General features: G+C 37.1%; 1 protein-coding gene across 2 annotated transcripts; it reads left to right on the forward strand.

Moving 5' to 3' along the window:
- Positions 1-394: 394 nt before the first annotated feature.
- On the forward strand, positions 395-20,357 carry LOC150103576 (uncharacterized). Of its 2 annotated transcripts, none has more exons than XM_090398603.1 (3): positions 395-485; positions 13,235-13,353; positions 20,014-20,357. In XM_090398603.1, exons 1-3 carry the CDS (start codon positions 481-483, stop codon positions 20,313-20,315), a joined length of 426 nt encoding a protein of 141 aa, XP_090254729.1. In that variant the 5' UTR covers positions 395-480; the 3' UTR covers positions 20,316-20,357. The 2 variants fall into 2 exon arrangements, with proteins under 2 accessions (XP_090254729.1, XP_090254730.1); XM_090398604.1 differs by having other exon boundaries at positions 13,235-13,344.
- The last annotated feature ends 3,344 nt before the right edge of the window (positions 20,358-23,701 follow it).

A 23,701-nucleotide genomic window follows, 5' to 3' on the forward strand; every position in this document is an offset into this window, starting at 1 on the left:
GTGAAGTCGGTATTTGTAGAACGGATATTAATAAAATATCCGTTTCAATATACACAGTCCACGCTTCCCAGTAGACCAACTTATAGATTTTAAATAGACGTTGAATAACCGGTTATTTCAGTTGGCAATTAAAACTTTACTTGACCATAATACAATGGATTATTTGTCCACATTACAACTAGGCTAAAACGAATTACATTTCCCACAGTAAAGAAGTATTTGCGTGAATATTTATTAAATGCAATCCTTTTTGCATCGGGAATTATCATCAACTTTTGCAACTGTTTTTTACATTTGTCTGATTGCCTCTGTATTCATGTATATGTGCGCGTTATCTTAAGTGTACGGGTCTCAAATGATAAGTGGCCTTCCTGGGAGCTTTTCCTGTTCATGCCATTTTTGATTTATTTTAAAATCGATTTGAGTTCGGGAACTCAGTGTTAAACAATCTCATCATCCTGCAGGATATTATACGCAAAGATGAGGTAAGGTTTTGTTTAGTTGCGGTTTATTCTTTTCATTTAATTCACATTTTCTAACTTTTCAAAAATCAATATCTTAGATGGATCATTGATTTTTTTTATTCTTTCTTTTTTTTTCCCGAGAAAGTAATAGTATTTTCAGGCATCAGCTGTTCACAAAAAATGTAATTCCGATTGGGCAGATGGGTTCTACTTTAGGGAACAAAAAACGCATTAGGAAGGCTAAGATCAATTCTAAAAATGTTTACAGATTTACAAACAAAAAAAAAAAAAGAGCAAAGTCAACAAGTCTTCCCTGTACCGGTGGTACATTGGGAAGAGAATTAGCGAATTGTCTTGAAAATTAATACTCTGAAAGACAATTTTAAAAAGTTTAAAAGCCTGAATGGGAAGTGAGGATCATTCAAATTTATGGTAAAGAAATATATCGATTTGTAGGAAGATCAACTCAAATGGATATACAGTCTGAATCGAAAGGAAAATGCTACCGAAAAATACTACTGAGTTTAATTTAGAGAGAGAGAGCGACAGAGAGAGAGAGAGAGAGAGAGAGAGAGAGAGAGAGATGGATTGTAGAATGATGAACCAGTTTCATCGTATTTAGATAGCAAAAATCCACATCATTCTCATGAAACAGCATCCAGCCTTATACAATGGAAGAAAACGCAATCAAGTAACTAACCCAAGATAGTAATGAGGAAATTCTTAGATTGATTTACGATAATTTTTACTCATTCAGAAATTTGCGAATATGAAATGGAACCTTTCTAAGACTGCGAGTCCTTCAAAGCAGTCTGTTACTTCCTGTTTGGTTTCTTCTACTTCCAGGATGGAGTTGCGACTTACTTCATCATTTCGCAACCTCAAGGTAATGAAAAATGCAAACTAAAAGAAACCAGATCCATCAGTAATTGGTTTTGTTTTGGTTATAGAATAGAGAGAAAAAGTGCGGTTAATATTTCTTCGAAAAGCCTGCAGATTTCATTTTTGAGAAACTTCGTTAAGTTGTAAAACAATTCCCAGCAGGAGAAGGGTGTAACTGCAATTAACGTATGAGGTTTACTTTGCATAGTATTTTCTTATTATTTAATTGGGTTGAATCAAAACTTCATTTAGTAGCATGCAATGAGTTTGAAGGCCTTTTAAAGTATAACGCATAATTCTACTGTCAAGATGGGTGAAGCAAAAATGCTTTTCATATTCCCCTTTGTTTCTAAAGAAAGTTATTTGGGAAAGGGAGTTTTGTAAGCTTTAAGCTCACCCTCTGGGGGCAGTTGGATTAATTATGATCAGCTGGGAGTAGAATAGCCTTCGGTCTTTTGTATTTGAAGTAATCTGTTTCGTTGTAATTGACAGCTTGTACGATCAGTGGGTTTGAATGCGAACCTGACTTGATGAAGAATGTTTTTGCGAGATCCTGGAGAAGGGAGGAAACAAATGGAATGCCTGTTTCTCGATGAATCTGTGAATTTCTGATAAACCATGGGCGTCCAGGATCATCCTCGGGCATTTATTTTGGATTCTTTGTAGTTTTAAAATGTTTGATCGTAAAGTGTGACTCCATGCTGGTGAGGCGTAGGTAATAACTGGACGCATGACCATCCGGTAAAGTAGTAATTGATTTTGTAAGTTTAATTTGCTCTTGCGGTTGATCATTGGGTAGAGTTGAGCTATTACTCTGGATAACTTGGAGCCAGCGAGTTTGATATGCTTGTTAAAGCATATCAAATATTTGGTCTCTTATATCTATAGATATTTGGTCTCTTGGCATGGGATCTTTTCACCAGGTAGCACAGGATTTCTTCTTTAATGCAGACCTTTCTTCTAGAGAATAACATGGCTGAGCTTTTGAGTGGGTTTACTTGAATCCTCCAGTTGGTGAACCAATTTTCCAGTGCGTTGATACTTCCTTGTATTCTACTGATTGCCAGGCGAGGGATGTTGCTAGAATAGCGGTGTCATTAGCATAAAGGGCCGTAAGGGTTGTTCTTGAATTTAGAGGGATGTCTATACGTAAATTGTGAACAGTAGTGGGACCAGAAGGGAACCTTGAGGTACACCTAGTAGAATTTTGCGCCTTGTTAAGCTTTACTTGCGTGTATCTTTCCCTAAAGTATGAGTTAATACGTTTTACTTATTAACTCATAATTGGGATGTTGTTTTCAATAAGGTCTTAATGCCAGACCTCATAAAGGCCTTGGCAACATCCAGTAACACTGCAGCAGTGTGGAGGTGCCAGCTGAAACCATGGATGATGTTCTGTTAATCGGTGAATTTGTTGCACTGTGCTGTGAGCTTTGCGAAAACCAAATTGCTCATTCGGGATTATTTTATGTTTGTCCACTGCTAGTTGTAGCGTTGTTAGGATGACTTTTTCTGTTTTATTTATGAGGAAGGAAAGAAGACTGATGTGCCCGTAGCTTTGGGGGAGTTGTGGGTTATTACCAGGCTTTTTCAGATGGATGATGTCATTAGTTTTCCAAGCCGTGGGAAAGTACTGGAGTCTTAATATGGAATTGGTTATATTAACTAGATGAATTATGGCCTTCCTTGCGAGTAATTGTATTATTCTATAGGTGATGCCATCGGGACCTGGACCCTTTTTATTCTTCAATTGGGATACAATGTTCATTATTTGTGTTGGAATAGTGGGGGTGATGAGCACTGAATCATCCTTAGGCTGTCTTAAGGCTTTTCTGACTTGACGATTTACTTTATAAATGAGATTAATATTTAAATTTTCGTAAGATGGGCTACATTGATTTTCCAGATTGTCAATTAGGGCTTCTACTTTTTCTTCATCTGGGTATGCAATTCGATGTTTAGCCTTCATAGAGGAAAGCAGTTGTCTTTTCGTACGAAGAGATTTTAGAAATTTCCACATGTAGTTGTCTTCTGGGTTGATTTCCGTACGTTTAGATTCCAATTCTGAATTCCTGCGTTTCTGGAGAGCTTTTCGAACCTGTCTCAAGTCGTTTAAGGTTGTTTTGTCCTGCGGGGCTCTTGTCATGACTTGTGGTTTTGCTTTCTGGCTTTGTTTTTAGCCCTAATCAGGTCCATTATCTCTTCCTGAATCCGACTGGACGAGAGGAAGACAGTGGTTTGTGTGACCGATGTTATTGCTGTGTTTACTTGTCTTGTTAGGTTGCTTACAGCTAAGTCTATGTCTTCTTTTTTGAGAATAACAGGAGGTGGGCCGATGTGATCTGGGAGAACCTTAGAGAGCTTATCGTATGCTATAAAAGAGGGTTGAGGACAAAGTTAATCTTGGGTACCTAGTTTGAGCTGGATGGGATTATGATCTGAAGTAAGCTCGTTTAATGTCTCCAGCTGGTATTGATATCTGATGTTCCTGAGGATAACTATGTCTGGATAACATCCGAACTTCCTGATGGGTTGTAGTGAGTGAACTCGTTACGTCCAGCTACTATTGATGAGTTGAGTGACATGTAGTTAAATAAAGTACAGCCTTTGGGGTTGATTGACGAAATGAACCAATTTTATGTTTGGAGTTGAGGTTTCCTGCTATAATTAAGGAATCTGTGAAGCCAATGATCGAACATAAATCTGATGTCAATAGTGGAATGTTGGGAGGATTGTAAAGTGCATAGATTGTAAGTCTACCCGCGTTGTTGGTGTGCACCTTCACACTTACGACTTCAAAAATTAAAGTTTAAGGGTTGGTTAAAACATTGTGGCTTAAATAATATTGAATAAAAATGGCTGTGCCACCACCACTAGGGTTAAGCTTGTCTGTCCTATATAGTATATATCCTGTTAATCTTGGTTTGTGGGATTCGCTGATTAATATTATGTCCGGTTTGTATCTGTTTACGAATTCTTGCAGCTCAAGAATTTTGTTTGTCAGGCCGTTAGCATTCCATGCTGTAATTATGCGGGGTTTGGTTTGAATTTTTTATACATTTCAGAGAGCTGTCAATATGAATTGGATTTTCGATTGAATTTTTACATCCCCCACCCCCTTCAGTACGCGCTGTATGGATATACCGTTCAACTATACCGTTTGACAGGAATTCCACATGGAATTCTAATCAGTAAATTGCAGCATATGGGAATGGACATAGGGTTGGTGAGATGGATAGGAGGGTGGTTGACGGAGAGATATCAGAGAGTGGTATACTCGGGAGTAGAGTCCACAAGACGGCCTGTGACTAGTGGTGTGCCACAAGGATCTGTTCTTGGACCACTGCTGTTTAATTTGTTCATAAATGATATAGGAAATGATCTGAGAGGACCAGTTCATTTGTTTTCGGATGATGCGAAGTTGGGTAGGGCAATAGTGAATGCAGATGACGTCAAAATTTTGCAGGATGATTTGGATAGATTGGAGGTATGGGCTAAGGAGAATGGATGTCAGTTTAATGTGGCAAAATGTAAGGTTATGCATTTTGGGTGAAAAGATTGGCGGCAGTTTACTGCATTGGTGGAACCGTGCTCCAGGAAATTGATGAGGCACGAGATTTAGGAGTGTTGGTAGATAAGGAATTGAAATTTAGGGGACACATTGCAAAAGTGACCAAAACAGCTCATCAAATCACTTGGTTGCTGAAGAATACGTTGACAAGCAGAGACAAGCAGGTTATTGTTCCTCTGTATCGAGCCTTGATAAGACCCCATCTAGACTACTGTGCTCAGATTTGGTCACCTAGGTTTCTTCTTGATGGGGAGGAGGTGGAGAGGATCCAGAGGCGAGTGACCAAGATGATAGCAGGTCTGTGGAATGAACCGTATGAGAACAGGTTGAGGATTTGTGGGTTGCAAAAATTGGTTGATAGGCGGAGGAGGGGAGATATTTTTGAGAACAGGGCTGGTTGTGGGAGGACTAGGGGACATCCATGGAAACTGGGCAAAAGTGTGGTTAGTAAAGGTGTTAGAGCTGGGTTCTTTACTTTTAGAGTAGTGAATGAGTGGAATGCGCTCCCTGAGTCTGTGGTGAATGCTGTGACAGTGAATGAGTTTAAGGCGAGGTATGATAGATACTGTATGAATGTCAAATAGTTGTGATGAATATGATATGGGGCCTCCCTCGATGAGTCCAATGACTCCCTGGAGTTGCCCGTAATAATAGTAATAATAGTAATAATAACTGCGTGCATATTAATATAAGAGTACGTGCAGGGTCTACGCCATTATATTTCTTCGCTGTAGCAATCGTATCGAAGTTGGAAAGACGTTTATCGTTGAGCATTATTTTCTTTCAGACGGAGTTGGTTGAGCAAATGATCCAAGCCTACAACATGTTTGTAAGCAGTTTTATTTTGAGCACGCAATCTATCTTTTTAATGCTTTATTTTGTCGTTTCCGTAAGCCTGCCCCAAGCAATAGCGTCATCACTGACTTAAAGAGAGGTTCCGATCTACCGTGAGTATTCTGTCACAATGCAACGGGCATTCGACGGAGATCACAAAACTGTTAACACAAATGAGAATCACGGACGTGTGCTGGAGCAAGTGTTACAGTCTCCAAAACGCGGTTCAACGCCGAATAGTAGTAAAACTTGGGATACCAAGGCCGTCACCAAAGATTATCCTTCAGGAGCTGGGTGCCTTTTCGTACGTCATTCAGTTGGGTCAGTGTTTTACAGAAACGGATTACTCCACACGGCGGGAATACTATACACTCGTGCAATGTCTATGAAGATCCGTCCTTCCTCCGTAATGTCTGGTTCTCGAACGAATCACATTTCCATCTAAGCTGCCATATAAACAGACGAACCAACAGGTTTCTTGGTTTATCGAGACATGAATTTGTCCAAGAGAAACCTCCTCACAATGAGAAGGTCACCACAGCGCTGTGATTTCATTTCGAAATTCACAGAATTCCTTTATCCTTCACGTTCTCCTAATCTCACATGACTTGATGCCTTCGTTTGGGGTATGTTGAAGGAATGGGTATTCCACCCTGATCCGCCTTCAACTCTCGATTAACTTAAGGATAAAATTACACGACATGTCTAGCAGATCTCCCAACCCTTATTCTCCAAGATGACAGAAAACCTTCGAATGCGCTACGAAACCTGTATTGAAAGACAAGTTGCCCATTTTGAGCATGCAATCTACCTTTGTTAATGTTTTATTCCACCAATATTCCACCGATAGTTGTGGATGTATATATCATCATGTGTAAACATATATTCCTGTGTTAAATTCCTAGAAGTTCTGCAGACATATTCTCCCTTATTAAAAGTCCATAAAAAATCTCTAATGCTGAATACAAAGCACTGGTATATCATTAAAAAATGCGAACATCTCAATACTGAAAGCAGAAAAAGGAAATGTAAGTGTAATATTGGATTCGGATATGCATATAAACAAAATGATGCATGTTGTACCAATGATTTATTAAAAACATCCTGTTATTCCGCTTATTTATGTAGTTCCAAAAATACATAAGAAGGATATTCAGCTCCGACCTATAGTGGATGTTAGACACTTATTAACATATTATTTTTCTACCTTTATTAGGAACAGACTGAAGGACCAGCCATGGGTACAAATTTCACCGCACTTGTCAAATATGTACATGAAGACATTCGAACAAACAGCCATCAACACGTTACATAAAACTGAGACTTTGGCTTTGATATTTCATTCATTAGGTGGCCAGGATTAGAAGATCCCCTGTACAAATTTACGGAATTTCTCAAGTGTTTAAACCAAAAAGTCCTATTTACTTATCAGAAATATAAAGGACATGTCCCATCCCTTCCTAGATGTTCTCATGTCAGTAAAAATCATGGCAATATTTAATTTGAAGTCTACAGGAATAAGTTCACTACACACGATATCTACGTGCTACATCACGTCATTAACTGATGCAAAAATGAAGCATTATTAAAATTCTTAAAGATAGGGCCATTACAATATTAAGCGATGATAAAAAAAGAAAATTAGGTACAATATCATAAGGACATTCTCCTAAAAATGCACATAATCTCAGAAACAAAGAGAGTATAATACAACGTGATAGACATACTTGAAATTGCATTAACATCAAAGAATATTCTTGAAGGTTTAAAATAATATCCAGTATGTGTTATACATTACGTGTTTTAAATTTTGTTTTAATATTGTTAAATAATGATAACAATAATATCAGTGCAAAGTGAAGACATGATAAGGTGTTGGAATCCCACTTACCTCATTTGGCTTCTATTTTGTTAACATTTATTATTGTGGTTTCTATCTTGTATAAGGATGTCCTCATGAGCTCACTTTAGTGAGTACGGGCATGGCAAACCCGAGGTATACCTGATGCTGGACCATGCCTTACTTCATGTAATATACATCTGTTATATTATCTGTAGACTGGTCCTCTCCCCTTCTTTCTTCTCTTCTTGCTCCTTACCCCAATGCTATTAGACTAATCGAAGGCTAGGGGCGAATCTTTCCTATCTTGCTATGTCATTTCGCCTATTGCAGCCACCGAATGGGGCAAACTAGCCCCAATAGGTGCCGGTCCTAAGCCCGGATAAATGGCGAGGGTCAGGAAGGGCATCCGGTCATAAAACTTCACTGCCAGCTCTAGATATGATTAAATGAGTCGAAAAGAAAGTGATACAAGGGCTAGGGCGTACGCCTTAAGCGACGAGCAGCCACATCGCCCTACAGCTGCGAGAAGTGGACGAGGGCTATCGCATAAAGGGCGGTTGCGGTTAAAGAAGGAGCCCAGCAAGTGGAGAGAATGTTGCGAATGGGAACGTTGAATGTTGGAAGCATAACTGGAAGAGAAAGAGAGGTGCAGACATGATGAGGAAGAGGAAGTTGGACATTTTATGCGTGAAGGAGACAAGGTGGAAGGGGGAAAAGGCGAAGGAACTAGGAGACGGGTATAAATTGTTCTACTGTGGAGCGAATAAAGAGGGAAGAAATGGTGTTGGAATAGTGCTGTGTGGCAGAATGAAGGGTGAAGTAGGTAGGAGGAACGACAGGATCATGCGAATGAAATTGGGTCTAGGAGAAGAAGAACTGGTCATCTTATGTTTATACGCCCCACAAGTTGGCTGCACAGCAGAAGAGAAAGATGAATTCTGGAACGTGCTAGATGAAGAAATGAGGGAACTAGAAGAAAACGAGATGGTAATTGTCGTAGGAGACTTGAAAGGACACATAGGGTGACAGAATAGGGACTGTGAAAGGATACATGGTGGCCGTGGAGTTGAAATGATAAACCTGGAAGGAGAGAAGATTTTGGACTTTGCAGTAGGGTTTGATCTGGCAATTGTGAACTCCTACTTCTGTAAGAGGGAAGAGCATTTGATAACATTTAGAAGGCAACAATAGTTCACAGATTGACTACATTTTGACTAGAAGAAAACATTTTAAAGAAGAAGTAACAAATTGTAAGTCAATCCCAACAGATCAAGTGGCGCAGCAACACCGGCTGCTGTGTGCAGACTTTGAAATAAAGTCGAAGATAAGAAACTTTGGAAACCATGGGAGGAAGAAAATTAAGTGGTTTCTATTAAAAGAAGAGAGTGTGAGGGGCCTTTTTAGGGAGAAGGTGTTAGAGAGGATTTCGGATGGATTATAAAGTGTACAAGATTGGTGGAGACATAATTCAAAAGTAATTCTAAGCTGTGCAATTGAGGTGCTTGGTAAAACATCCAGAAAGATTGAGAGCAGAAAGAAGGTTGGTGGTGGAATAATGATGTACAAGGAGCAGTGACGGCTAAGAGGAAGCCGAAGCAGAAGTGGGATGAGTCAAGAGTGGAAGAAGACAGAGAGGAATACAGAGAGAAAAAGTGAGAAGCCAAGAGAGTTGTTGCACAGGCAAAGGCCATGGTATATCAAGACCTTTATGATCAATTAGAAACAAAGGAAGGACAGAGAAAGATTTATCTATAGGCAAAATGTAGAAATAAGGCATCAAAGGACATCGTACATGTGAGGAAGATCAAAGACTTTGGAGGAAGGGTATTAAGGAGGGATGTGGATATAAGAAACAGATGGAGAATATACTTTGAAGGGCTTTTGAATGAAGAAAATGCAAGTACTCACAGAGAAGATGGGGAGCCTTATGGTGCAGATCATTAGTCGAGTGGAAGTGAAGGAAGCCATAAAGAGGATGAAGAATGGAAAATCAGTGGGCCCCCTGACAGGATCCCAGTGGAGGCATGGAAGGCACTGAGGGAAAAAGGAATTGACCTGCTGTGGGACCTGTTAATACAAGTTTGTCAACAGGAAAATATACCCGAGGAATGGAGGAAACGTACATTTGTTCCCATCTACAAGAGTAAAGGGGATGCACAAGACCGTAAGCATTACAGAGGAATAAAGTTGATGTCCCATACAATGAAAATCCTAGAGAGGGTGCTTGATGGAAGAATGAGGGAGGAGATGGAGATTGCAAAAGAGCAATTTGGCTTCATGCCTGGTTGATCGACGACAGATGCTATCTTTGAGGAACAACAGATAATGGAAAAGTTTCGAGAGAAGCAACGGGAGCTACATCTGGTATTTATTGATCTTTAGAAAGCGTATGATAGAGTGCCAAGGCAAGAAGTCTGGAGGTGTCTGAAGGAGAAGAAGGTACCGGAGAAATATATCAGGTTGGTGAAGGAGATGTACAGAAATGTGAAGACAAGTATTCAAACCTGCCTGGCAGAGGACAGGACGTTTTCCAGTGACAGTTGGCTTGCATAAAGGGTCACCATTAAGTCCGTTCCTGTTTAATATTGTGATGGAGGTGTTGATGGAGGAAGTGAGAGAAGCGCGCCTTGGACTATGTTGTATGCAGATGACATCTTGCTGTGTGCAGATTCAAGAGAAGAAGCGGGAACTAAACTGGAAAGATGGAGAAAAGTACTGGAAGAGAGAGGTATGAGACTGAGCAGAAGTAAGACAGAGTATATGTGTTGCAAAGTGGAGACCAGTCAGGAGACAGATCTAGAGCTGGAAGGAAATGTCATCAGGAAGGTCAGGGACTTTAGATACTTATGTTGAACAATGAAAGAGGATGGTGAGGCTGAGAAGGAAGTGCGATGCGGGATACAAACAGGATAGAGGAACTGGAGAGAGATGGCTGGAGTGCTATGTGATAAGAGGGTGCCGATCAAACTAAAAGGCAAAATCTACATGACAGTAGTGAGACCTGCTATGACGTATGCTATGCAAACTGTGACCCTGAGGAAAAATAACATCAGCAGGATGGAGGTAGCAGAGATGAGAATGATTAGGTGGATGTGCAGTGTGACCAGAAAGGGTCATATGAGAAATGACTATATAAGGGGAACGGTGAAAGTTACGAACTAGGGATCAAAGATAAAGGAGGCAAGGTTGAGATGGTTTGGTCAGGTGATGAGGAGGGAGGAAGAGTATGCGGGAAGAAATGTCATGCAGATGGATGTGCAGGGGAAGAGAAAGCGCGGACGGCCAATGAAGAGATGGTGGAGGAGGACTTGAGGATGAAGAACTTGGATGCGGCTACAGCCCAAGACAGGAAACAGCGACCCTACTTGTGGAAAAAGCTACAGAAGAAGAAAAAGATCTTGTATAAGGATATGAACTTGTGCTGTAGTACGTGTGTTGATACAATGACCACATATTTTAATTTTCTGTAACTTGTCAGATGTTTTAGATTGTATGAAAGGTTGTAAGTAGTGTGGATATGAGATGCTGTCATGGCCACTCCATACAAGTTGTTATAGCGCCTAGTTGTAGAGATGGTTTTGTCAATTGTGTTACACAATATGTATCTCTTTTTATGATAAATGATATTGAAATAAATTCTTAGTATTAGTACGCAGTGTCTTCGATTTTTTAAGCTAGGGGTTTTATGTTTTGTTCGATTATTGATCTGCGTGTATGGGCCTCCAAAGCACTAATGAAACAATTCTTCCATGTAGTTTTTCCGGTGTAGATATTTATTCCGTTTAATTAACCCATTAAGGACGGAATTATTTTCTGTCTTTAAAATTCTTACCACCGACCAAATTGTGTTAATTCATGTTACTGGAGTGAGAATGTACTATTTTTTTATATCTCACATGTCAGGTTTTTGAAATACGGCATGTGACCTTATGGCTACGCTACTCCTTTATATGAGCAAAATAAGAAAATGTTCATTATTTTTACTTACAGCTTACAAACAAATTACAAACATGTCAACACATTTAAAAATACAAGAAAATACAAATATCAACCTCCATGGACCTTTAAAAACGTATGGTTTTTTAAAAAAACCTATGATATTTGACAAAACATTTTCTGCATTGTGTATGTCCCAGATATTTACAGAATTGTCCTATGCATCTTCTTCTCTTGTTTCCTAGCACATTTTCAACAAATGGTCTATTCGATCATATCTAATATCAGACACCAGGTTTGGTGGTCGTGTGATGAATAATTACTACTATCCTTAGAGAGAATTAGTATCCCCAAGAAACACTTCATCTCTCCTGCTGTTATGTCTGGACATGGGCAATTTTTCCAGTTAGCGTATTTATTCGATTCAGTCACTAATAAATCAATAATGTCATCGTCAATAAATATTTCAAATAACTCAGTGCATGTCTTATTTCTATATACGCTGAAATCAGACACCGGAAATACTGGACTCGTCTGTAGGATGTCATCATGTGACCAACTACCCACTTTCTCTCGCTTAGACCCTTTTTCAGTTTCGCTGGTTTCCTGGCCTTCATCTTCATTATCTCTATCCTCTGTATCCCGATTTCCTATTCTATGACCATCTGCTAGAACTGCTTCAGTAGTAGCTCGTAGTTGTCTTCCAGTTAGGTTTTCGATGAGACCACATTCATCAGCTGAATCGTCATCCGACTCATCATGTACTTCTAGGGGGCTCTATATATACTTCAGTGAGGTCAAGATTATCAAGTTCAAGAATATCTAGTATTTCTTTCACAGATAAGCTGAAAGGAGAATAGTTAATTGAAATTAAACAGAAATATTTCATAAGGTAAAAATGACTACATAGAAGACTAGTGTGACCAAATGGTAACACTACATTACAACCTACTTTTAACATATAATTATTACATATAAAGTTTTAAAAACAATATATTACTCTTCTTTAATGTTTTCACAATATGAATATGTTGACGGTAGTGTTTCATAGCAAGTTATAAAGCAAGAAACTAGACTTACCTCTTCTTATACGCCATTTTAGATTCATAGATTCCATGTACTGTATTATTTCATATACCACAAGATGGCATAAAACGCTAGATCAGAAACTCCATATATTGATAATAGTTTGAACTATTACCAAGCCTGAAAGTATAAAACATTTATTGATTTTAGATTATTTGGCTACAGAGAATAAAAAATGTAAATCATTGCACGCCGTGATTTATGGCCTATATACGTAGTCTATACCTTGGTCTATACATAGCCGTCTATGTATAGAACAAGTTATTTAGGGTGTGTTCTGTATGTGATTTCGAACAATAGCATCTTCCCATGATTTAATGCAATGGTATGTGTGACTTTATATCGTTGGTTGTGCAGGATGAATGATTCTTGGATTCTTTAGGATTAGCGTTTGATTTTTAGTGGTGTTTACTATAACAGAAACTCATGATCAAAATAATAAACTTCAATGAGCTTTACCTTTCATGTACATTTTTAAATACCAATACTTAGTTATATTTACCACTTTTTACAAGATTAATTATATTTGGTATTATATTAAGATTATGCTTCAATAAATGTCCTAATTACGATATGAGAAAGTCACCAGAAATATTTAAATATTTATATATTTTTCAGAATAAACGATCTGTATTTTTGTTGGATGACAAAAATGGGAACTTGTATCTACAGCCGTGTTGTTGCTATTCTATTGTTCATTGTGTTTCCCTGCAATGGATATGCTCATGGTAAAGATAGTAAGTTTTTCATTTTAGTCAATCATCTATCATTAAGAACAATAACTGGTGTTTTAAGGCAATACCAATGCTATGATTTCCAGTTCAATGAACATATGCATGGTTTATTTGCTGTAGCTTGTTTGGGTACTGATTTAATTAAATATAGCAGCTATTATTACAAGAAGGGCTATAATGGCAAACGAGCCGATGAGTAGGCTGTGTAAAAAGAATTGATGCAAGCTTTTGGATTTGTGGAGTGAGTCTGAGGGAAGATTGCATTGGTATAAGAGGGACGGATTACACATGAATGCATTTGGTGTCTGAGGTCCAGAAAAAGTTAGGTTTCATAAAAATTAATAATTGAGAGTCAGGGAAATTAAATGATAATCTAAGGAATGGTGAGAAGATCAGTGTAGAAGCGACAATTTCATATTATTATTGTGCTAATGATGAAAATAGGCATTATCATGGAAATGATTAAAAGGAGAGAACGATTTCGACTTTATGTTCATCCAATTAGGACCCACCACACGTGTGCAAAGATAACGATATATATAAGACACTACAGTAGTATGGGTGCCACTTCTGACAAGATAAGACAAGGAATCGTGATGTGATTGGTTGTTGAGATCATGACGTCATTAGTGTGTGACGTCATGAGTTTGGAATGTTAGGAATTTTTCTGGGGACAATCTGTGTGTGTGACGTCACGTTGTTTGTTTTGTTCGCATATTTAATTAGGGGTGATGATTTGAGATAAGAATTCGTGTCGTGATTGGTGGGACACTTCTGACAAGATCAAGATCAAGATAAGATAAGGAATCGTGACGTGGATGTGTTGTTATCAGATGAATATAAGTGGCGTAATTGTTACTGGTAAATAAGTGACGTTATTGTTTTGAATGGAAAAGGAATATATATTAGTGGATAAGCATTCGTGTCGTGATTGGTGGGATACTATGAACCAAATAGAAGTAGGGTGAAAGGGGAAGCGATGTCAGTGTCCTGGATGTGTGTTGTTATGAGTTGTAGATAAGTAAATGGTTTGCGTATCGTATTATGGGTGATGGATAGTGATAAGATAAAGTTTGGAAATGTTTGGAATTTTGCTGGACCCTCATCTGTCAGGGACATCAGATGGTGTATTTGGTTCGCTTAAAGCATTGTGAGTGATGTTTAGAGATAAGGAATCGTGACGTTTTGTGTTTGGAAATTTCTGGGGAACATATGTCTCTCTGTGAGATCACATGGTGTTTTGGTTTGCCTATGGAATTGTGGGCGATGTTTCTGAGATATCTTGGAATTTTCCCAGGTGACACCCATCCGTCATTATCGTCAAGTTTTGTTTTTGGTTGTCTATAGATGGGTGTACTAATTTTCCAATGGAGTTTGGGGTATTTCTTTCCTGTTAAAGGGTGGGATTCTTAGACTAGAGTCGTAATGGTGGCAGTGATTAGGCATTTCTGAATAATTTAATTATATGCTGGTGTCCCTCACGCACACACACACACACACACATACACACACACACACACACACACTAAACATCAAAAGTAGCTAATGTATCCATGTCGATACTCTAATATTTACCCTATGATTATTCTTATGAAAAAAAAATGTATTCGCTATTAGAATTACGCTTACCAAAACATACAATTCGTGATTACTGAAATTACAATTATCAATTGTTATGTTTAAGTTAAAAAAATAATTAACTTACATTTCTTTCCAGAATGGGAACATCTTGGTACTATGTAGGTTTTCTGAATATTCCAAATTGTTGATTTTTAAAATATATTCACAGAACAGAACACAAACACAAGTCTGAAAATGCAGTTGGCTTTTTCATTATAGGTTACTGGGTCTAACACATATTCACAGCACAAAAACACACAAAACATAGGAGTTGAAAGATATTTTTGTAAATTACCAGAAATGCTAGTTGACTGCTTAATTTAGATTACTATCCGATTGGTCCTCTGTATTAATTCCTTCCCACAGTTGCTCATGCTATGTTTTCCCAAGCTTGGTGGGTAAGTCTATGCGCTGTTTTGTTTAGGGTAAGTGTTATTTCCGGTTTCGAATTCCGAGTGCTGTTAGAGTATGGAATTCTGACAAGTGAAATGATTTTTTTTCTTTCAAATTGAATGGTTATTTTCTGTATTTTACTTTTAAAATTCAGTTTAACTACATATTCTAACAGAATAATTGAGCAAAATTAATAAATAAATAAAATATATGTGAATTTATTTTCCAACACTGTAGATTTCTCATTAAGTCTTATCTTAAAGATTTCTCTCATATCCGCTCACCAATTTTGTTGTACGTAGGTGAGAAATCGTGTGTTTAGGTTGCAACACATGATTAAGGAAATTATGAGGTTAAGGAAATTATTCTGTAATAAATTAATGCTTACATTTCTTATTTTTAAAACTAATATGACTATTAATTTTACCTTCGATTCCTTGTGCTCTTAACCTATTTATGTAAGTGAAATTTATTGTTTTATTTATTTTTTTATTTAGCATTAGTAATTTTAAGTAACGGATATGAGACAAACAAGGTTTTGAACTCGTTGTGGCCTTTTCTTTCAGAAACTTCTTTTGCCAGCACAACAAATAAATAGTTTTTCTTATTATTTCAAATGAATATTGGCTCTGTAATATATATATATACTTTGTTAATTTCAATGTTACCTTTTATTTGACTGTAATATTATTAACAAATTGTATGTATTGAATATATATATATATATATATATATATATATATATTAACACAATTTTTATATTAGATATTCATAATTATTTATTCTTATTTCAAATGAAAATTAGCTCAGAAAGAAAGAAAGAAAGAAAAATTGTAAAGATAAAAAAATGTTCACCCTCAAATAAATATTTATGATCACAGTAAACAAGAAATTCATCAGCTTTTTAAAGTTTTGAAATTCATGCACATGTTGTTTTCATCGTTTGGTATCATTTAAATGAAGAATGGGTCTGGCTATTAAGTTCGTTAATGTTTTCTTTTTCTCTTCCAATGAAGAGTATTATTTGATATATGGATGTTGATTCACATGATTTTATCTGCATGCTGTGATACCTTTTTATTTTTTTTTTGTCACTTTTGAGGTGAAATATCCTCCACTAAAATTTTTTCAATTAATTTAATACCCATTTCCTTTTGCTTCCAAGAGTTGACACAGTTTCACTGAGTGGATTTTCAAAAAAAAAAAAAGTCTCTGGTTAGTTTGTGGCATGAAATTTCACAAGGAAAAAAATGTTATGGTCTTACTTAAATTTGTACAACACATCAAAGACACCCAATTTGTTCATTTAAATTTACACGTTTTATTTGAGTGAAATATTATTTACAAATTGTATTTACTGAATCCAACATACAGAAAATAAATAAAGTGAAAAATACTATCTATTTTTTTTTGTTCCTTAGAGGTTAATTGTACACTGAAATACACAAACGTTATTCCAGAAAGAAAAAAAAAAGATTTCGAAAACTGAACATTTGATATTAAGTGAAAAACCATGAAGAAAACATTGATCGATTCACTCAGAAAACCATGCGATGAAGTTGTCTGCAAGGATCGAAAAATCAGAACGACAGGGTGAATAAAGCAAGTTGATGAGGTAGTCCAGGAAACGAAGAAACCATATAGAAAGTTCATGGCAAATAGGTCAGCATGTGCTCTGAGAGAAATAGAGCAAAGCACTTTGTTACCTACTTCCACAAATGTCATGGGAGGACTTTGGTAAGAAAATAGAAAATAAATATTTGTTAAAATGAAGCCTTTTGGCTCTTTATTTTAGCAAATATTTATTTTCTTCAAATAAATTTGCATCGTCAAATAATTTTGACGATGTAAAATTATATAAATCCAGTGGATATTAAATCCAGTATTATTTCAAAGCCAAATAGAAAATAAAAGTTGAGAATAAAACTATTCAAATTGAGGTAGAACGAATGGAAGACGACTGAAAGTAGTAGGTTCGGTGAAGATGCAATTCGACTGTATAGTGATTGAAAGCAGCAGATTTGCTCGTATTCCTGTAAATCTGGGAGAATTGGCAGACATAATGGATGTTAGTGCTAATGAACAATGGCCATTAATACACTCTAGGAGAGTCAATGTGGAAGCTAATCTTCTAGGAGAAAGTGGCTGCAGAGATTCTCTAAGAGAACTATCATTTGTCAACCGGATAGCCCTTTTTTGAACAGAAGAATTTTTAGGGATATCTTAAGTGCACCACTCGAAACATGAGAACAGTGTTCCAATGTTGTCTCATTTGAGATTTATACAAAGTAATTGTTCAGCACAGACATGCAATCTTGAGCAAAATAGGATGTCGAGTTTTTTTAGAAGTTAATGATGCTATATAAGTGAGGTGATTGTTCTAGAAAACATTTAGCGTAAGAGTCAAATCACTCCGAGAAGAGAGATTTGGTATTGACTGTTTTGCTGAGTATTATCAAAACTAAGTGGAGAAGGTCTGAGGTCACTTTTATAAGAAAACAGGCAAAACTGATTGCTTTCACTCCAATCAAAGACACTCTGGAAATCAGTGTCCAGTGCACTTATTATAAAGAGCAATAGCACAGGTTTCTCCAAAGTTTCCCAAGGATTGGGTGCAAAGTAGCGTATGTATGCCAAGAGATCTCCTGTGGATCTAGAGTGGTGAATCCATACTTGTGGTCACTAATTAGATAGCATTTCTGAAAGAATTGAAGAAGTAATTGTGTATAACCTCATTCCTTTGCACACAAATGATGTGAGAAGAATAAGTAAATAGCCCTTTTTCGGGGGAACTGCTTGCATATGAGTTCCTTCCATGCTGAAGGATGAATTTAGCTGAGTACAATTTAGCGAATAGATGATAGAGAGCAAGTGTTAGTTCAGAAGCACATCTCTTGAACACGACGGGGGAGATTCCATCAAGACCAGTTGGACATTGACAGGATGACAATGACACAAACAGCTGCCTTTGTGGTGTCTAAGATGTTCAAGATTCATTTAATGGTGGAGGGGTACAGGAAGCAAGGAATGCAGTGTTGTAGGCAACAAAGGGATGTAATTTGTTATGATCATCAATGTAGGTATTGGAAGAGAAGAATGAAACCAAGACATCAGTTTCGTGTTTAGGTAATGTGACACTGCTACCATTAGAATTAGATAGATGAGGGAGCACAGATTAACAAAAGATGCAACCAGCAGCTTTGGAGAGGGACTTGAAGCCGCGGGTGCTAGTTGCCCAATTAGCGAGCATTCTTCATTTATCCTTGTTCAATTCAGATTTTCCTCTTTTATTGATGATTGTACAAGTGTTGCAGGCATATGTGGAGGACCAATCTTTCAGAGCCAGCTGTGTAGGAGCTGAAATAAGGTGGTATTTTGGTCTCAAGCCACTTCTGAAAGGCTGGTTGCTTTTTTTGTTCAGCCCTGGCACCCTTATTGGAGAACCCTGGTTTAGATATGGGTTGCGGAATATTTAACACAGTGAGGAATGAAAGTTTCTCTTCCAATATGGATTATTTATGTAACAAGATTGCAACAGGAATCTAGACCTGTAAATGAAAACAGCAGCCCAAAACTGTAGAAAACAGTTGGCGTTGTTGTCATGCCAGAGCATGCAAGGTTGTAAATGGCTGAAGAACGAATTTCCACCTAAGATGAAACTTGGATGCATGTGTCCAATATTAAATTGATAAAACATAAATTGAGGCTCTTAAGATTACTTCTACGCATTCCTTAATTATTTAAGACTTGTGTAGAAGTAATCAGTTACTTAGTAAACCTGTCGTCCAGGATATTTTGATATGGGAGCTCAAGTTTAGACCAACTTATTCCAGATCACAATCTGAAAGATGAATTACCCATATTTACAATTATGATTGTGGTTCTTTTATTCAGTTTCAATACTATGATACCCTCGTGATTGCTGCCACAGCTTTTCACAGCTAAAGATTCAGCTCTGGCGATTGCTTGCAAGATATTGTGAGTTAATCAGATGAATCTGTTGATGGTTTTTCTAGATGGTGGCGCTTGCATCCTCTGCACTATACCCTCCAAAAGAAAGTATTAAGTTGAAGTCAAGCCTTCGACTAAAGGAACGTTTTTCTAAGCCTTTCATCAACCGGTTAGACGATCTTTTGGAAGGGCAAGTGGGTTTTTTCCTCCAAGGAACTCGGATTTTTCATCTCATAAACTCAAGAAAATCGTCCCTAGAACCAACATTATTTCAGACAGTAAGTTAGGGTTAAGAATTCAGAAATGGTAGCACTTATTTCCTCGTCTCTTCATCGGTTTCCACTCATAATTAGTGATAATAATGATGCAGCTATCTCTGATTGGCTATTGGTGGAGATTGAACTTTCCACTCAGTCTCCAAAGCTAGATAGGGTTACAAAGGACTCGCTTACTCCTTATAAGGGAATAAAAGGCGTTAGCTGATTGTTTCTTAAGTGAGAATGTTTGATTACACAAGATCTGTTTCTAGAAAAACGAAAGGGATAATTCAAATTACTTGTCGTTTCAAATTGTTCGTTATATTAAAGATTCTGTAAAAAAAACAGAAAAATCTTAATAAATATTGCAGATATATATACACTTAACATTAATTCTAAACCGAGTTATCTTTAACCAGTTTTTTTTTTTTTTTCATTACAGATTTCAAGGCTATCGTGGAGAAGAATCATTACTCCGAGTATGATATATACTACATATACGCTGCAGCAGCGATTTTTATTATTGTACTAGTTTGTATATTGAAACTGGTGGTAGACACCACCAATATCATTATACAGATACCCGCAGTTGCTGTACTAATTTGGTGTCTGCAGAAAACGTGCTGTTTCGTAATGAAAATAATTAGCATCCTAATTGATCAGATCCGGGAAATCTACAGGCTCTGTAATCTGATCATTTTCTTTTACAAATGGAGTTTCCAAGATGACGTATCGATGTGCTGATGCTGTGTATCATGTACTTCAGCCTCATGGATTATGTAGACTCCAAATAAAGTTTCCATATGTTTATTAAGTTACTTTAGGTATTTTGTAGTTTTACATTCATGTACTTTTCATTTTCCATATGAAATCATGCATTCTAATTTTAGCAAAGAATTAGCACATTTCCTAAAATCTTGTTATTTATTCATATTTAACTTCAAATTGAATCTTGACCTTTAAACGCCATTGTTTTGATTTTTTTTCTTGATATTATTATTTCAAAAGCTTCGGCTATTTCCATTAGATTGAGACTAGCTTTCTGAAGATTATCTGAAAAATCTGCAATTACGTGGTTATCAGCAAAAAGGGATGCGTTTAAATACTGAAATTTAAATATTCAATTAAAAAAAAAGTAGTTTAAAGAGAATGAAATTTGGAGTGGGGTTCCAACTGCGTGGTTCGTACTTTCATAGAATTTGAATTTAAACTTTTAATGCACAGAGTTCGAAACACGTGGTTGGAAGGTGATCGTGCTATTCATCCTAAAGGAGGTCTGTGGATACCATTAACCAGAGAAGTATTTTGATCAAATAACTCCTTCAGTATTTTTCATTATACAAAAACTAATTGCAGAATAAATCTGCATTTATCTGCGACAAAACAGGGACAAAATATGTCGAATCGAAAACATCTAATCAAAATGTAAAAACTTGTAATTTTGATATTTAAAAAAAAATTTCGATGTGTGCTTTATTTTCCCATTTGTCATTTTATCATAAAGAATAGAAATTCCTATTTTTGAGAAGGTCACACCACTGAATTAGAAATCTTTATGCAGATGTACATGACCCTCATGCAGCGTATATGCAAAATACTTGGTCACGTGCGTCACCACATGTTCTGCGCAACTATTTAAGAATGCTGCTGCTCAGTAATCCACAGTGGTGTTGATGACAATGAGAAAAACAAAAGGATCTTTCGCAGTTCAAGAAAGGGCTCATCGTGGGTGCTGTCTGACTGGAGCAACGAATTTGAAAAAAAAAGAAAGAGCTAACTGGCTTCTCAAAAGGTGAGATGTCTCGGTGTTTAATCAGTGTAAAAATAAGCCGCACTGCTCGTCCAATAGATGCAATTGTGGTCTTAAGACATTCTGTCACGAACGAGATCGGCGCCGTCTGAGAAGGCTTGTACGGAAAAACAGAACTTTCTGTGTGCAGCAATTGACAGAAGAATTTAATGAAGGCTGTTCCCGACCGATATCTTACCGAATTGCGCAGGGACTTGAAGAGGATCGGTATTAGCGATCGCATGCATATACGGAAACTACTTATTTCTGCGAGGGACCAGAAAGTTCGCATACAGTGGTATCAAGATCATCGTGGCTGAACACTAGAAGACTGGGAAAAAATCATGTGGTCCCACGATTCACGGTACACCTTGCTCTGTACCAAACGGAAGACAGAGAGTTCGGCACGAGTCCTCATGAAGCAATAACCGTACTTGTCTTGAGAACACAAAGTTCTAGAGGCTGGTTTATGGTATGGGGAGTATTCTGTTAGTATGGAATGGAGTCCCCTGCAATGTTTACCTTTTTATCCAGCAGGCGATGGTTGTTTCATAGACTACAATGGTACTGTCCATCGTGCATGAATGTTCAACAGTGGTTCAGCGACTTTCACCAACTCCCCGAGCAATCAAAAAGCCTGGAAATGAAGCACATTGAGAATGTATTGGACATGTTAGGAAAAACAAATCCCGGAGCAAAGTCCTTTTAATCAAATCTTTCTGGAGAACGATTGTTATGTTATAGATGTAATGTAATCTAACCTTGTGGAATCGATGTCAAACCGTATATATGGGATCTAATTGAGACTAATGAAAGTCCAACACGTAATTAAATAAACGTTTTTAATTCGGTGACTGGTATGTGTAGAATGGATACGGAAAAGCAGTGTTTATGTCTTCCACGAACTTCCTTTTACTACACCATATAAAAAAATGGAAATTCACGCTTACATACAACAATCCTAACGGCTGATTTCAGGTAACGAAATGTGGCCACTGTGTGGTATTCGTTTTCCCAAAACTCTTGGTTCTTGGACTAAGCATTAGTGTAGGCTTCAAGAATGAAGATTGACTGTGCACGTGTTTGCCAAAGTTAGGGCTAAAAGGGATTTACCTTCTTCATCTAGGGAATAACAGACGTCAGAATATTTATTTAATTTTAGAAAGTAAACCAGTGTTGCACAATACTTTCTTTTCCATGAAGCGTTAGAAATAGCTAATATCTGCACACACAAACTATGTTAAAATTGGAAAAATTCAGAATGCTATAAAAATAGTATTATTATTATTATTACACAGGAATCTCCACATAATCAGAAGATTCATCGAGGGAGGATCCAATATTCACACAATACTTGTCATTCCTGTCCTTAAACTCATTCACTGATGAAGTTCTCATAACCACCTTTGGCAACCCAATCACCCATAAAATCTAGTCTTAACACTCTTGCTAACCACAGTCTTAGACAATTTACATGGGTGACTCTTCTCGTTCTTTCTTTCTCTCCCTCTTCCTTTCTACGAAGTAATACTCAAAGTTTTTATTGTTAATCTACAATGAGTGATCAAATTATTAGATCCATAGTCCGAAAAAAAGGTATTTTGTGAGTTTCGTGTAGAAATAAAACCACATAGTGAATGTTTTTACATCAAATTGTTTTTATTAAAATTAGTCCTCTAATGATACACTTAAAAAAGTAAAGTATGCTTATATAATTGAAGAAAAATGTATATAGAAATAATTATGAGATTAGTATTTGGTAATGCCGCCTATGCTGCAATTACTGCTTCGATTCTTTTGGGCATACTTTTTATGCATTTGGCGCAGTTTAATTTTATTGATTCATTCCTGTGCCACACATCAATCCAACTCTCTATTAATTGGCGCTTATTGGTGACAGGTTCCTTGGAAATTTCCCACTTCATCAGTTCCAAAAAGTTCTCCATGGGGTTGAGATCCGGTGAATTTCCAGGCCAGTCAAGAACCTTGACTTTTAAGTCATTCAGGAATTTTGTTTTCTATTTTCTTTTTTGCCTTATGGCAAGAAGCAGAATCATGCACGAATATGAAATTGTTATTCAGGAACCACTCCTGCACCCGGGGTAGTATCTTGGTCTCCAGTACCTTGATGTATTGATCCTGCTTCCTTGTTCCGTCTACAATGTACAAGCGACCAGTGCCTTCTGAAAGGATGCTTCACTCGTTTCACAATGCCGTCTTCTTTAAATTTCTCCCCTGCTCGTCTTCTCACGAATTCAGATTTTTCAGATAAAATCTGAGCTGAGGATTCATCGGAGAAACAAACCTGAAATGAATTTTTAAAAATTGTTTCTTGTCAAAT

The sequence above is a fragment of the Typopeltis vanoorti genome, chromosome 9, assembly GCF_054136105.1.
Source record: "Typopeltis vanoorti isolate ZY-2024b chromosome 9, IOZ_Tvanoo_1.0, whole genome shotgun sequence".
Classification (NCBI taxonomy): domain Eukaryota; kingdom Metazoa; phylum Arthropoda; class Arachnida; order Uropygi; family Thelyphonidae; genus Typopeltis; species Typopeltis vanoorti.

Coding starts and splice junctions, on each gene's coding strand:
- LOC150103576 (XM_090398603.1), top strand. Junction 13,354..20,013: donor ATATGCTCATGGTAAAGATA/GTAAGTTTTTCA, acceptor TTTTCATTACAG/ATTTCAAGGCTATCGTGGAG.